The 13,725-nt window shown below is 39.0% G+C and overlaps 1 protein-coding gene and 1 long non-coding RNA gene across 5 annotated transcripts in view; one reads left to right on the top strand and one right to left on the bottom strand.

Moving 5' to 3' along the window:
- The window catches only part of si:dkey-100n23.5, a 181,738-nt gene that overhangs the window by 166,492 nt on the left and 1,521 nt on the right, over positions 1 to 13,725 (top strand). For all 4 annotated transcript variants that reach the window (XM_063050820.1, XM_063050821.1, XM_063050822.1 and 1 more), the window contains one exon: positions 11,377 to 11,524. In XM_063050820.1, coding sequence (XP_062906890.1) covers positions 11,377 to 11,524 — 148 coding nt within the window. The remainder of the gene's footprint in view (positions 1 to 11,376; positions 11,525 to 13,725) is intronic.
- Positions 36 to 13,585, bottom strand: LOC134348039 (uncharacterized). The gene is made up of 5 exons (XR_010018334.1): positions 13,421 to 13,585; positions 11,558 to 11,878; positions 9,699 to 9,829; positions 1,937 to 4,711; positions 36 to 1,705 (listed from the first exon to the last, which is right to left on the bottom strand). It is a non-coding gene; the product is annotated as an uncharacterized LOC134348039 (long non-coding RNA).

Raw genomic sequence — 13,725 nt, 5'->3', positions numbered from 1 at the left:
TTTATGATTTATAATTTAAATTTTTAATACTTACTATCAATTTGTACTCCAGGGAGTGGGAAGCGCAGAATCAAATATCGCTGTGGTGATTGTACGTTCTAGTATCAATTGTTTGGCAACAATAAAGTATAAAGTTGTGAAAGTAGTTAGTAAAACATACTAGATTCTAACTTTAAGGAAAAAACATAGCTTATAAAGGCAGGGAAATTCAAATCAACTCTTCTAAAATGCAAGTCTGGCCTCAATTCTAGTTGCCATATTACGGAAAGACTGTGAACCATTAGGTTGAGTCCAGAAAAGATATTTTAAATGTAGTCCGTATAATAAGGGACTGTAGTTACAAGGAATGATTTTCTTTTGGAGAAGTGTGGAGGGATTTGAGAGAAGTATGTAAAAAGATGATGGGACAGGGTGGAACGTGACAGGCTGTTACTTGTGATGATGGAAGGATCAAGGACTAGGTAAAATAAAATAAAGGAAAATAGAGTTAAAAGTGATATTATGAAAAACTTATTTTCGCATTGTGTGGATGAAATCTGAATGCATTGCCTTCAGATGTGGATGAGACAGGTTCTATTGTTCCTTAAATGGCATGATGTATGGTGGACAATAATTTGTAAAGCTATGGGGAAGAGGCCAGGAATGGTAAAGAGCCCACCCAAACCTGATGGTCTGAATGATCTCGTGTTCTGTGTTCTCCCTCCTTCTCTGCTTCATCCATTCTATGATTCAGTGAAGTCATACAGTCTTGACTTTCATTACCAGCAATTTTGGTTACCCTTAGAGTCTACCTCTACCTAATTATTTGTGACTAAACATAGTATCTCCATAGAACATATGGTAAACTAAAAGAAATCTAATCAAAGTAATTTCCATTTTTTAAAAGTGGTGTGTGGTAATTTCATAACTACTACATGTTTATTTAAAGTTTGTATCTTTGAAGTGTTACTTTACATGTGCTGGCATATCAACATAATACTGAACTTTAATCAGAATCAGAATCAGGTTTATTATCACCGGCATGTGACATGAAATTTGTTAACTTAGCAGCAGCAGTTCAATGCAATACATAATCTAGCAGAGAGAGGGGGGGAAATAAATAAATAAAACATAATAAATAAACAAGTAAATCAATTATGTATATTGAATAGATTATTATTAAAATGTGCAAAAACAAATACCGTATATTAAAAATTTATTGGAAATAGCCACTAGAATTGCCAATTTATTGCTGTTAGTATGCTCAATTAAAGTAACACAAATTAATATGTTTTAGTTGCTGCACCACAGATTCTCCTTCAAAATAAAATGAACAACATTCTGCCCACAGGCCACATCCGGCCCTCTAACCTCCATTCCTGCTGTGATGGTGTTCATAGAACAGAGGGTTTTGTATGATAAACTCTCTAAGTACAGCACCATGACCCATAGCACAGTTGGAGATGCCAGTGTCCTTAGTCCTTGCGAGATGATGTTGTTTGAAGTTTCTTTGAATATAGTAAATCACCTCTTAATCCTTGTGGCATAGTACTTGCTCGATGAAAAGTTGTAACTAACCAGCTATTCTGTCCCCTGGCTGGGGACCTCTCAGACCCAATCATTCAATAGTCAAGAAAATTGAATTCACTGGTTTTGTAGGTCAGTCTGAGGAATTCTGCAGTGAACCCAGCCTCTGCCTTTTTTGGGGAGTCAACATCATAATCAACTGTTGAAAAGAAGAACAAAAATAAAAAGTGCAACATTACATTTAAATGAGATAAACACACACACACAAACTTAACAAAATTAAATTATTTATAAATACAATGTAAATTGATCAAATAAAAGAATGTACCCTTTTAAAATTATGAGTAAGTGTCACTGGAATCAAGATATAGCTGTACTCTGATTCCAGCTCACTGCCTGAGGTTCTAAGCTGGCAGTGAGCAGATCATACCTGTAAAATTACTCCAAGCTTTAGTACAATTTGTTGAAGCCTCCATTTAGTGTCTTCTACTGGAAACAAGGACTGGAAACTGCCACTGGCAATCTATCCATTATTGTACACTCACTGAAAAAAAATGATTACACTAATAACAGTTTAAAAACACAAAATATAAATCTTTTATTTAAACTTTGTTCAGAAAATAGGTAAAGTACAGTGAAGTCTAACTTGCAGTCATGTAAGTAAACAGAAATCATCATTTAGTTACGGTCCTTTAATTTTTCAGTTTTAACCACTGGATAACCAAAACATTCCTGCTTTTATCTTTGTTTGCCACCCAAAAATAATTCATAATAAGCATTAGATTCTAAACACAAGGTTTCACTTCTACATCAATAATAGGGGGGAACATTCAAGGCAAAAGTTTGTAATTCTAAAAAGTGCATTTTTGATGGTACTTTTCATCTGTCTGTCTTTCAATCAAAAATCATGTACCACTACCCCTACAAAAATTGCATAATATCATGTTCTGGTACTGAGTGACATAACCCATTTTCACTGGCAGAAAGTTGGGAGTCTGGAGAGGCACAGAGAACGGTGATAGGAAGGGGTGAGTAAGGATGAGTATAGTGTGAAAACCTCCCATTTTTAAAGAGCTGGCAGCAAGTGCAAGACATTTTGATCTACATGTGACAAATAAAGATAAATAAAACCTAAGTTAATCTACAGTAACACACACAAAATGCTGGAAGAACTCAGCAGGTCAGGCCGCATTCATGGAAATGAATAAACAGCTGACATTTCAGGCTGAGAGCTTTCTTTAAAACTGGAAATGAAGGAGGAAGATGCCAGGATAAAAAGAGGTGGAGGGAGGGGGAGGAGGATAGCTAGAAGGTGATAGGTGAAGGCAGGGGGGTAGCAAAGATGAAGGTCTGGAGAGGAAGGAATCTGATAGAAGAGGAGGGTAGACCACAGGAGAAAGGGAAGGAGGAGAGGCACTGGGGGAGGTGATAGGCAGGTGAGAAGAGGTAAGAAGCCATAGTGGAGAATCGAAGAGGGGAGGGGGTGGAATTTTTTTTTAACTGGAAAGCGATATCAATAATTATTCCATCAGGTTGGAGGCTACCCAGACGGAATATAGGGTGTTGCTCCTCCACCCTGATTGTGGCACTAGAGGAGGCCATGGACCGACATGTCGGAATGGGAATTAAAATATTTGGCCACTGGGAAGGTCCACTGGATGGAGCGGAGGTGCTCAATGAAGCAATCCCCCAATTTACAGTCGGTCTCACCAATATAGAGAAGGCCACATCAGGAGCACCTGACACAACAGATGACTCCAGCAGACTTAATTGTGAAGTGTTGCCTCGCCTGTAAGGACAGCCTGGGGACCTAATGGAGGTGATGGAAGGGATGAATGGGCAAATGTTGCACTTTGGCCGCTTGCAGGGATAAGTCCTGGGAGGGAGATTAGTGGGAAGGGATGAATGGACAAAGGAATCACGGAGGAAACAATCCCTGCAGAAATTGGAGAGTGTGGGGGATGTAAAGATGTGTTCGGTGTTTTTGATGGTGGGATCCCTTTAGAGATGGCAGAAGTTGAGGAGAATAATGTGTTAGATGTGAAGGCTCATGGAGAGGTAGGTAAGGACCAAAGGAACTTTACCACAGTTAAGGCGGCGGGAAATTGCGGTGAACATGGAGGTCCAGCAAATGGAGGAGATGCAGGTGAGGGCAGCATCAATGGTGGAGAATGAGAAACCCCATTCTTTGAAGAAGGAGGACATCTCTGATGTCCTGGAAAAGAATTCCTCTTCCTGGGAACAGATGCAGCGGAGCTGAAGGAACTGAGAAAAGGGAATAGCATTTTTATAGGTGACAGGGTGGGAAGAGATATAGTCAAGATAGCCATGGGTAGGCTTATTAAAGTTGTTGGTCAACAGTCCATCTCTAGAGATGGAGACAGAGAGATTGGGAAGGGGGAGGCAGGTGTCAGAGATGGACCAAGTGAATTTAAGGACAGGGTGGAAGTTAAAGGCAAAGATGATGAAATTGACAAGTTCAGCATGGGTGCAGGAATTAGACCCAGGATTCACATTAGAATATAAGTGCAAATCAAGATTTGTTTTTTTTTAGATTATGAGGACACTCAGTCCTCGTTTATTGTCATTTAGAAATGCATGCATTAGAAAATGATACAATGTTCCTCCAGGAAGATATCACAGAAACATAGGACAAACCAAGACTAAAACTGACAAAACCACATAATTATAACATATAGTTACAACAGTGCAAAGCAATACCGTAATTTGATAAAGAGCAGACCATGGGCATGGTAAAAAAAAGTCTCAAGTCCCAATAGCCCATCATCTCACGCAGACGGTAGAAGGGAGAAACTCTCCCTGCCATGAACCTCCAAGCGCCGCAAACTTGCCGATGCATTGGAAGCACCTGACCACAGCGGACTCTGAGTCCGAAAACTTCGAGTTTCCAGCACCGAGCACCATCTCTGCCGAGCGCTTCGACCCTGCCCCGGCCGCCGAGCAACAAGCAAAGCTGAGGTCTCGGGGCCTTCCCCTCCGGAGATTCTGAATCACACAGTAGCAACAGCAGCGAAACAGCATTTCAGAAGTTTCACCAGATGTTCCTCCGTGCTCTCACGTTTGTCTCCATCAGATCAGGATTGTGCACGGCACCCTACTTGACAGATAACAGATATCATTCACCAGAATGGCCGCTGCAAGCTGCGTCGTGTCGCCATCTTCTCCTCCCTCCCTGGGAGGTTTCCTAGGTGAGTAATAGCAGTACGTTTAGTAATGTTATGCACTATAGCCACGATGTGTTGATGCTAGAGAGAATGAATGGTTAGTGTGGTTGATGAGGTGCCAGTTGAAAGGGGCACATTATCCTTGATAGTGCCAGATAAATACAACCCTGATTTCTAAATGGTGAAAAGGTTTTGGGGTGACAGGAGTTAAGTCACCCACAACAGGAAACGCAGTCTTTGACCTGCTGTATTTATGTTGCTGGATCATTTGAGTTTCTGACAGGATATCAATAGTGGGGGATTTTGTAATGATGATGCCATTGATTGTCATTGGAGATGGTCATTTTCTGGCCCTTTTGTGGCCCCGAATATTACTTGTTACTCATCAGGTCATGCGTGAACGTTGTTTAGGTCCTGCTGGGAGTGGGCCTGCCCTGCTTCATTTGCTAAGGAGTTGTCAAGTGAACTGAATGTAGTGTATATATCAGTGAGCATCTGCACTTCTGGGATATAATGGAAGGATGGTTATTGATGAAACAGCTCAAGGTGGTTGGACCATGGGCACTGCCTTGAGGAATTTCTGCATTGACATCCTGGGGCCAGAATAACTGACCTCCAGTAGGCACAACAGTCTCCCTTTTCTGTGAGGTATGGTTCCAGCTACAGCAAATATATTATCCAACTATGCAGAAATCCCAGTGCTTCTGCCTCAGTCTCACCAAGTACTGATTGCCACAAAACCTTCCACTGATGGACCCAGTTCCTGTGCTCCAGTCCCCACTGGCCCTTTCTCTGACTGGACCCAGGTCCCTGTGCTCCTTCCACTGATGGACCCGGTTCCTGTGCTCCGGTCTGCATTGACCATTTCACTGACTGGGCCCAGTTCCTGTGCTCCAGTCCCTATTGGCCCTTCCACTGATGGACCCGGTTCCTGTGATCCGGTCCCAATTGGCTTTTTCACTGACTGGGCCCGGGTCCCTGTGCTCCGGTCCTCATTGGCCCTTTCACTGACTGGACCCAGGTCCCTGTGCTCCCTTCACTGATGGGGTCCTGGTCCGCATGCTCACTTCATTGGTGGCCCCAGTCTCTGTGCTCCCTTTCACTGAGCCCCTGTCCTGTGACCCCATCCACTGGCTGGGCTCTGGTATGTGTGCTCATCGTTCACCATGAAAGCCCTGAGGGTGCTGGATAAAAGGGATTCTACTGCACTGGAATGCTTTCCGGGGTTGCTTGATGCCACCACTGGTCAAATGCAGCCTTGAGGTCGTGGGCAGCTCATTGCATCTACCTAAACAGAGCCCAACAGATACAACTTCTTAAAATTCAGATTACCTTGAATCTATTGCCAATATCAAAATAGTAAGTTTAAGCTGCAGCAATTCTGCTTGTCAGTCTACTACATTAAAATATGGACAGTGGATGTCACTTCAGAGAGCAGGAAGAGAAAGCTACCTTGTTTTGGATCTGGAGGTGCAAACAGGTAGACTGTGTTATGGCATGCAGCCAACCTGGTTGGAGAGTCGTTTGACGTTTCCAAATGAGCCGCTGGATGAAGCAGCCTGTCTACTTTCTCAAGCTGAAGCATGTTCATTGAAACATACAGTGAAATGTGTCATTATATTAACAACCAACACACCCAAAGATGTGCTGGAGCATCCCCCAAATGTCGCGCATTCTGGTCCCAACATAGCATACCCACAATGTTTAGCAGAACAACACAAGCAGCAGCAATGACAGAACAAGACAACAACCCTCCCACCCACCCACCCACTCACACAGACAGCCCTCCACTCACTAAAAACCTGACTACATACCTGATGCATTTTCCCTATAGCTCAACTTCTCAGAGTTTTACATCATCTCGGCCCTTTTTGGATTAATTAAATGGTCCAAGGGTGAAAGATTAACTTTATTTGTCACATGTACACCGAAATATTGAAACGTACAGTGAAATGCATCATTTGCATCAACGACCAACACAATCCAAGGATGAGCTGGGGGCAGGCTGCAAATGTCACCATGTTTCCAGCACTAACAAAGTGTTGGATCCAACTGTTAATTCGAATTGTCATATTCTTTTTTGCAGTTTAACAATGAATTATCTGCTTGTATTTAAGTAGTCTTTATATGCATAACAGTTTAATATGCCTCGAGTGATTGGTCTTTATTTAAAAAGTTTGAAGTATGGCTATAAATCTACTGGAGAAGAAATAATCTTTTAGGTGTTGCAGAGATTGATCCTCGCAGTGAGGGTTGTCAGGGGCAGAGTGGGTGAAAATCTAGAGGTGGAGTGGAGGGGTAGATTTTAGAGGAATGAAAGTTGCTTTCACTGAAATGTTTAAATTCTGTAAAGCATTGACAGGGTAGGATGCTAACAGTCTGTTTCATTGGTATGAGAATCCAATTAGCATAAGGAGCCAATCATTTAGAACTGAGATAGGAAATATTTTCTTAGTGGATTGTTTTTCTTTAGATGTTGATTTATGGATACAAACACTTTGAAGACTTACAGAAAATCAAATTGGATTAAAAGGAACTAAGTAAGTCAATTGCAGGGTTTTCTGTAGGACTGATAATGTGTAGCCGTGATCCTCATCGCTCTTCTCTGTGTGCTTCTCTCGAAATATACATATCAGTGATATGGATATAATACTAGCAGATGTGGTATTCAGATCTATATGTATCAATAAAGTCAGAGATATCTTACATAATTCCAAGAGAGGGAGCAACTGTCATTTGGAATGCAATATTAGTAAACATGAGGTAATATAGGTTATCTTTCTTCAGAATTTTACAAGGGAAAGTTCAGAGATATGGAGGATCAGAGGAATATGAAGCTTCAAGCTTGTAAAACATTAAAGGAAACCATTCAATAAGCTAAATTAAAGTGGATGGAATACTACGTTTAATGGCAAATGGTAGATAAAAGTCAAATGATGACATTGTATTAATCTTGCTTACGTCACAGTTGGAGTACCCTTCATGGGGGGTTAGTGGATATAGGTGCTGAGATGGACCAAAAAGCGTTGTTAGGTATTATGTTCATATGTATAATAAAGAACTATTGATATAAAAGCACAGTTATTCTGATTGAATACTTAATGTATTGTCTCAACCCTGTTGATTGTCACACACTATATCAAGGTACTGGTAACTATTACTATGGAAGTACGCCTCTGTCTGGCTTATTGATTCAGCACATCTCTGGGTTTGCTATACATTTCAAAGGTGAAGGTGTTTTAATAGATTTCACTAACTAATCCGTCATCCTTTTTGTTTGTGAGAGAGGCGTCTTCACTGTCCAAACAAGGGACTAAAGCTTCTGCCTCCAAGACCTTTGGCACATGCATATATATAAAATAAAAAACAATTTTATAAACCCAGAAAGCAGACTATTTCTTTTGATGAATATTCCAGGACAAATTTATTGTGTTCCTTGGATCCATTAATATATTTTCAGAAAACATTACGCAAGATATCTCAGTGAGGTTAGGGATAGTTCTGTATTGGGATCTGATGAAGTAGAGATCTAATATTTTCCTTGAAGCAGGGTGCCAATACCAGAGAAGTGTTGTCAGCTGGTTAAACTTGGATAGAATATTTTAAAGGAAGAAAAATTAGGGTGTGGTCATAGTGTTAATTATGTAGAAATAATTATATTCCGTTTGACAAGAGATTAATCTTCTCTTGAATTGGGGATCAAATATATGTAATTTTAGAAGTTTTCACAGAAAAATGGCTGTGTTGAAATAATTGCCTTATTAAATAGATTGGTAAATATCCCAGAGTTGGTAGCATGCGATTCTAAAAGATTTTTTTACAATTATACTTTGGAGAGATTAAACATAATGAGCTCAAAATCCAGTTTTCTATTGTCATTATCCACTGACAGTATCAATTCTGAGTAACCATTATAAGATTTGATGACGTTTTGTAATTTTTGTGCCTAGATTGGTTTAAAAATCTGTTTGATTTATTTTCATGTGTCATTCCATATGTTAACATTTGGGTGTTAATCTTTTCGAGGGTGATAGCGAGAACAATTTCAAGTTGTCAAAATCACATCAACCTATATAGTTCAATATATGGTTTCACTTCAGTGCAATTAAACCTCATTTTGTTAATTAGTTGAAATCTTTCAACTAACTTTAATGTTGTAAAAAGAAGTTATGTGGAATCTACATCTTGTTAGCTGCAGGAAAATGCACTGCATGTTTCATTGCTTCAAATGGAGAAAGGCATTTGCACTAATTCCGGTGGCTATTTTGTTGAAGGTCAATCCTAAATGATTACACTTTTGTGTTCTGACTAACAAAATAGCTTGAGCAGCACAGACTTAGAAAGTAAAGCCCAAGCAAACAATCTGAAAATGGGCAGCTTATCTGGGACAAAAGGCCAAGCATTTAACTTCAAAAAAAAGCTAATTTAAACGTGTAGGTGGTCTGTCAGAAATAAATGTTACTTCTCCCTCTGAAGCGACACTACAGGCACCCGGTGGGGTTGCTTAAACAGCACTTCATTCACCAGTTCATATCAATTGTGTGTTAACTCTTTTTGTAGCTACAAACTCATTTACACTATAGCTTTATCCTAAATTTTACAGCTATAGTGAATTAAAATTAAGAATATGGAAATAGTCTGAATTTATTTAATCCAATTGTGCTCAAAAATAAAAACTGATACCTTCTTGTGCCATTTTAAATTTGGTTTAAAGGAGATGGATTTGTACTGAATCAATAGCTATTGCACGTTTCTGATAAAATAAACTCAAAATCACCTTGCTTGTCCTGACAGTGAATTTGCCTTGCTTTAAATGCCTTGATCTAGTTGAAACACTTACTGAGTTTCAAAATTGAATTACACAAAACTAAGTTAATTGTGCTGCATCCACTTTGATACTTAACAATTTTACTTATGCACAATAAAAAGCAATTCTTGTACTGTACACTAATTGAAATAGATAGATTGCCCGGCAACCAAGTATTTATCTTTTAACCATATTCCTACCTCAGGGTGATGTGTTTTAAGGAAATTCATCTGTATTAAATTAAATTAGGCCTTTGAAAATATATGTCAAGGTAATATTTTATGTTTCCTCTCCAGCTATATTCTAGTTGCAATGGTATTGTTCAGTTCTTCTGCAAAGGAACAAACAAATTATCCAATGTTTATACTGGCTTCTGTAACTGTTGCTCTTTAACTTTTATTGGTACACAACTCATGAAAAAAGACTTAAACTTATATAGCACCTTCCCTGACATTGGGATAAATCAAGCTCTTTAGCTTTGAAGCACATTAGATGTGTAGTCCTAATTGTCATAAGACGCAAAGTCATCAAATATTTTATTTCATAACAGGGATGCACTTTACAGCAGGACCTACACCATGACAACAACAAAATAGAAGCTGCTTTAATTCAGGATTAATTGTATGGTGGCTTCAAGTTCAAGTTCAGGTTATTGTCATTCAACCGAACACATGTATACTGAAACAAAACCACCTTTCTCTAGACCAAGGTGCACAACACGATGCATATAACTCACACACACAAAACATAAAAGTAATATTACCACAAAGAAATTAGCAAATAATAAGGTGCATTTATGACACAAGTTGAGACCTAGGTGATGGCAGGGAGTTCAGTAGTTTTACAACCTGGGGGAAGAAGCTGTTTCCCATCCTAATTGTTCTTGTCCTAATGTTACTGTACCTGATAGAGATTGTTGGACAGATGGGAGGGATCATTGAGATTGCTAAGGGTATACAGCGCTCCAGATAAGTATCTCTGACCCTGATAATCCGCTCAGCAGCCCTCGCAATCCTTTGCAGTGACTCGTGGTCAGATGCCTTGCAACTCCCATAGCAAGTGATGCAGCTGGTCAGCATACCCTTTATGGTGCTCCTGTAAAAGTTAAAATGGGGAGAGTGGGGAGGGGGCGGTGGAGGATGGAGACTCTGCTGTGCTTACTTGACCAAAGAGGTGGTGTTGAGCGATCCAGGTGAGAATATGTGCACCCTCAGAAATGTGGTGTTTCTAATTCTCTCCATGGCGGAGCTGTTTACGTGCAGCAATGAGTGGTCAGCCTGCACCTTACAATCATCTCTTTAGCCTTGTCCACATTGAGACTCAAGTTACTGTTCATGTATTTTTGTATGCTGGTTCCAATTTAATTATTATTAATTTTAGAGAATCATTCAAGTGACTCTTCGTGGCCTCATGAAAATGTTATGATGTCCTATTTTATGATCACTATCCACTATTGTTACTCTCCAATCCCTGTGCACAAAAATCCATCTTTTATCAGGAACCCTCAAAGTTTGAAGTGTTCCTTATATGGAGCTGTTAGCTAAACATTATTTATGATTAAAGGGAAATGTTTTAAAGAGTTGATGAGATTTTAAAGTCTCCGGATACAGGAATATATTTGAATTATATGGCCACTGTGAATATTGAAAAAACTGTGCAAATATGCTGAAATTAAATCAATAAATTTAGGACATTTATTGCATCATAGCTCCAGGACGATCTCCATTTATTTTGACTCTGACTTCTCTTCCACTGCATACATTAATAGTTCTATCAAAAGTAAATTGACAAGGAAATTTAGTCTTTACGTTTTTGGTAAGTTTGTTAAAAATATGCACAATTTGTTCAATGTCTTCTGTTCTCTCTTTCTGATATTAGGTTGCACAATGCATTTGATCCTAACCATCCCGTTTTTGTCCTGACACTCCTCCACGTTATAACTGCTCCACTTCATGGACTGGCCAATGCAATTGTGTTTGGGTTTGACAGAGAGACATGGGGCCAGCTGAATTTAACATCTTTGCAGGTAACAATCATTAATCAGTAAAAACTCCTGTACCTGTCCTAAACATTTCATTTGCTTCCATGCCTTTTTTTCTCCTGGATAATCTTCTGTAATGTTTTCATAAGTTACAAACTTTTGTCACAAATCTGCAGTTTTGAAAGATCAGCAACCCGTCCTCCTAAGTAGCTAGATGACTTTGAAAGTCAAGATGGTGAATTCCTTTCACATCTTTGTTGAGTGACAGGAGATCAGCTGCATATTAAAATTAGGCTGGCTACAAAAGTTCATGAATGAGGATGCAATTCTTATAATTAGTTGGTTGTGACTCTCACAGTGCAATTCTGATTGGCTGCTATCTCACATCTTCACCCCCAACTATAATACAAAAAGAAACATATCATTTGAAATTCAGCCTTTGAAGTGACACCTTTGTTTTAACAGCCAAACATTGTCAGTTAGAAATATATTTTCTCAGTTGCAAAGGTACAGTTGTATTTGCCCTGTATTTGCATTTAAATTTTATAAAGTTACAAACTCTAACATTTATTAAGTTAGTCTCAGACTGCATCAGCTACAATTACACAGAAGTGACAAATATCCCCACATCATTTTTCCGGGCTTCTGTCAAAGGGAGAGAACTACAGTAATCTTACTTCCAAAAGTTGAATAGGATTGCGTGGTGCCTGGCAGGAATCCCAGTTGTTGATCCCTCAAGCTATGTTCCCACAGCCTATAGACTCACTTTCAAGGACACATCATCCCATGTTCTTGATATTTATTGTTTATTATTTTTCTCTCTTGTATTTGCACATTGGCTGTTTGCCCTGTTGTATGCGGTGTTTCGTTGACTCTACTATGGTTCTTGGATTTACTAAGTATGCCCAAAAGAAAACGAATCTCAGGGTTGTATATGGTGACATAAGTGTACTGTAAATTTACCTTGACTTTGAAATTTCACATGGTCCCTTAATTCAAATATCATTATAGGATGGAGACTATCTAGCCACTAAAGAGACCCCAAACTGTTTAACAAGTTAGCCCATTAAGGGACATCAGGCCAAACAGTCCAGAAAGAATTACAAACACCAAAGTGACACCTTTTATAACAGGATGTATTTAAATAAAAGATCTTGATCAGAATATCAGGTTTTATGACAGCCTTTACTCCTTTGCTAACTACTTTGGAAAAAAATACCTTGAATCTGAGCAAAGACATAGGAACATCCAGAATTGTATCCCAAGCCCCCTGCTTCTATACCTATAGTTTTAAGGCAGAAATTCAGTCTGTCATATAGCATCAATCAAGGCTGAGATCCAAAATACTTGAATCATTGCCTATTTTCTTGCTTTTCCAAACAATCCTGTGGAATCACTTAAAGGGTTTGCAGGCTTTTAAGTTTCTTAATAAATTCAGTGAAATTTAATTTTAAATCAAAGGGTGTTGGGCTGTGCTACTTTTCTTTTTTCCCCTCCAGAGTCCAAAACATTTAATATTTTTCCATATAACCCACACACAAGATTTTGGAAACATGGTTCTGCATTGCCATTACTTGTAGTCTCTTTTTCCTGTCAAACTCTGCAGAGTAGCAGAGTTGATAAGAAAAGCTAAGTTTATGTCAAAAATCTACCCTTTCAGTTCTTGTTAAATTATGAACAGCCTGTTGGTGTTGGTGCTGTGCTACAGTAGCTACTATTGTTTGCTCAAGATTCTGTGATTATGCCAGGAACAGAGCTTTTTCTACTTTTGGAAAAAGGGGAAAATACATTCTCAGATAAAGTTCATATAGAATATTGACAATAGAGTGCACAGAATTACATACTGTTTACTAGACATAAGAGTCTCCTTATCTTCCCACTCATTGTCCCTATAACTGCTCAAGAAAGAACCAGACATTAAAATTCAACAGTAAAATTTACCATCTTTCTCTGAGGCTGGATTGCAGAAGCATCCTTGAGATCACAGGAAATCTGTGACTTGCCTTTTGGTATATCAGTGTGATTTCTGTGCTTCCAGCGAGCAAAGGGTCAAAGCATGGAGAAATCTGTGTTTATTACAGTTATCTCCAACTGCACCCTGCTGTTCTGCCAGTTAATAATAATGTAACAAAAAAATTCACATGTCAACACAGTACTTAATATCTCCATCAGGCTGAAAATCAGATTCAAGAATTTAAGCCAAAATTGATAGAGTTTCAGTATGAAATTACATTTAAATCTTTTCT

Source organism: Mobula hypostoma, chromosome 6 (genome assembly GCF_963921235.1).
Source record: "Mobula hypostoma chromosome 6, sMobHyp1.1, whole genome shotgun sequence".
NCBI classification, from domain to species: Eukaryota; Metazoa; Chordata; class Chondrichthyes; order Myliobatiformes; family Myliobatidae; genus Mobula; species Mobula hypostoma.
This window is presented reverse-complemented; position numbering and strand designations above follow the sequence as displayed.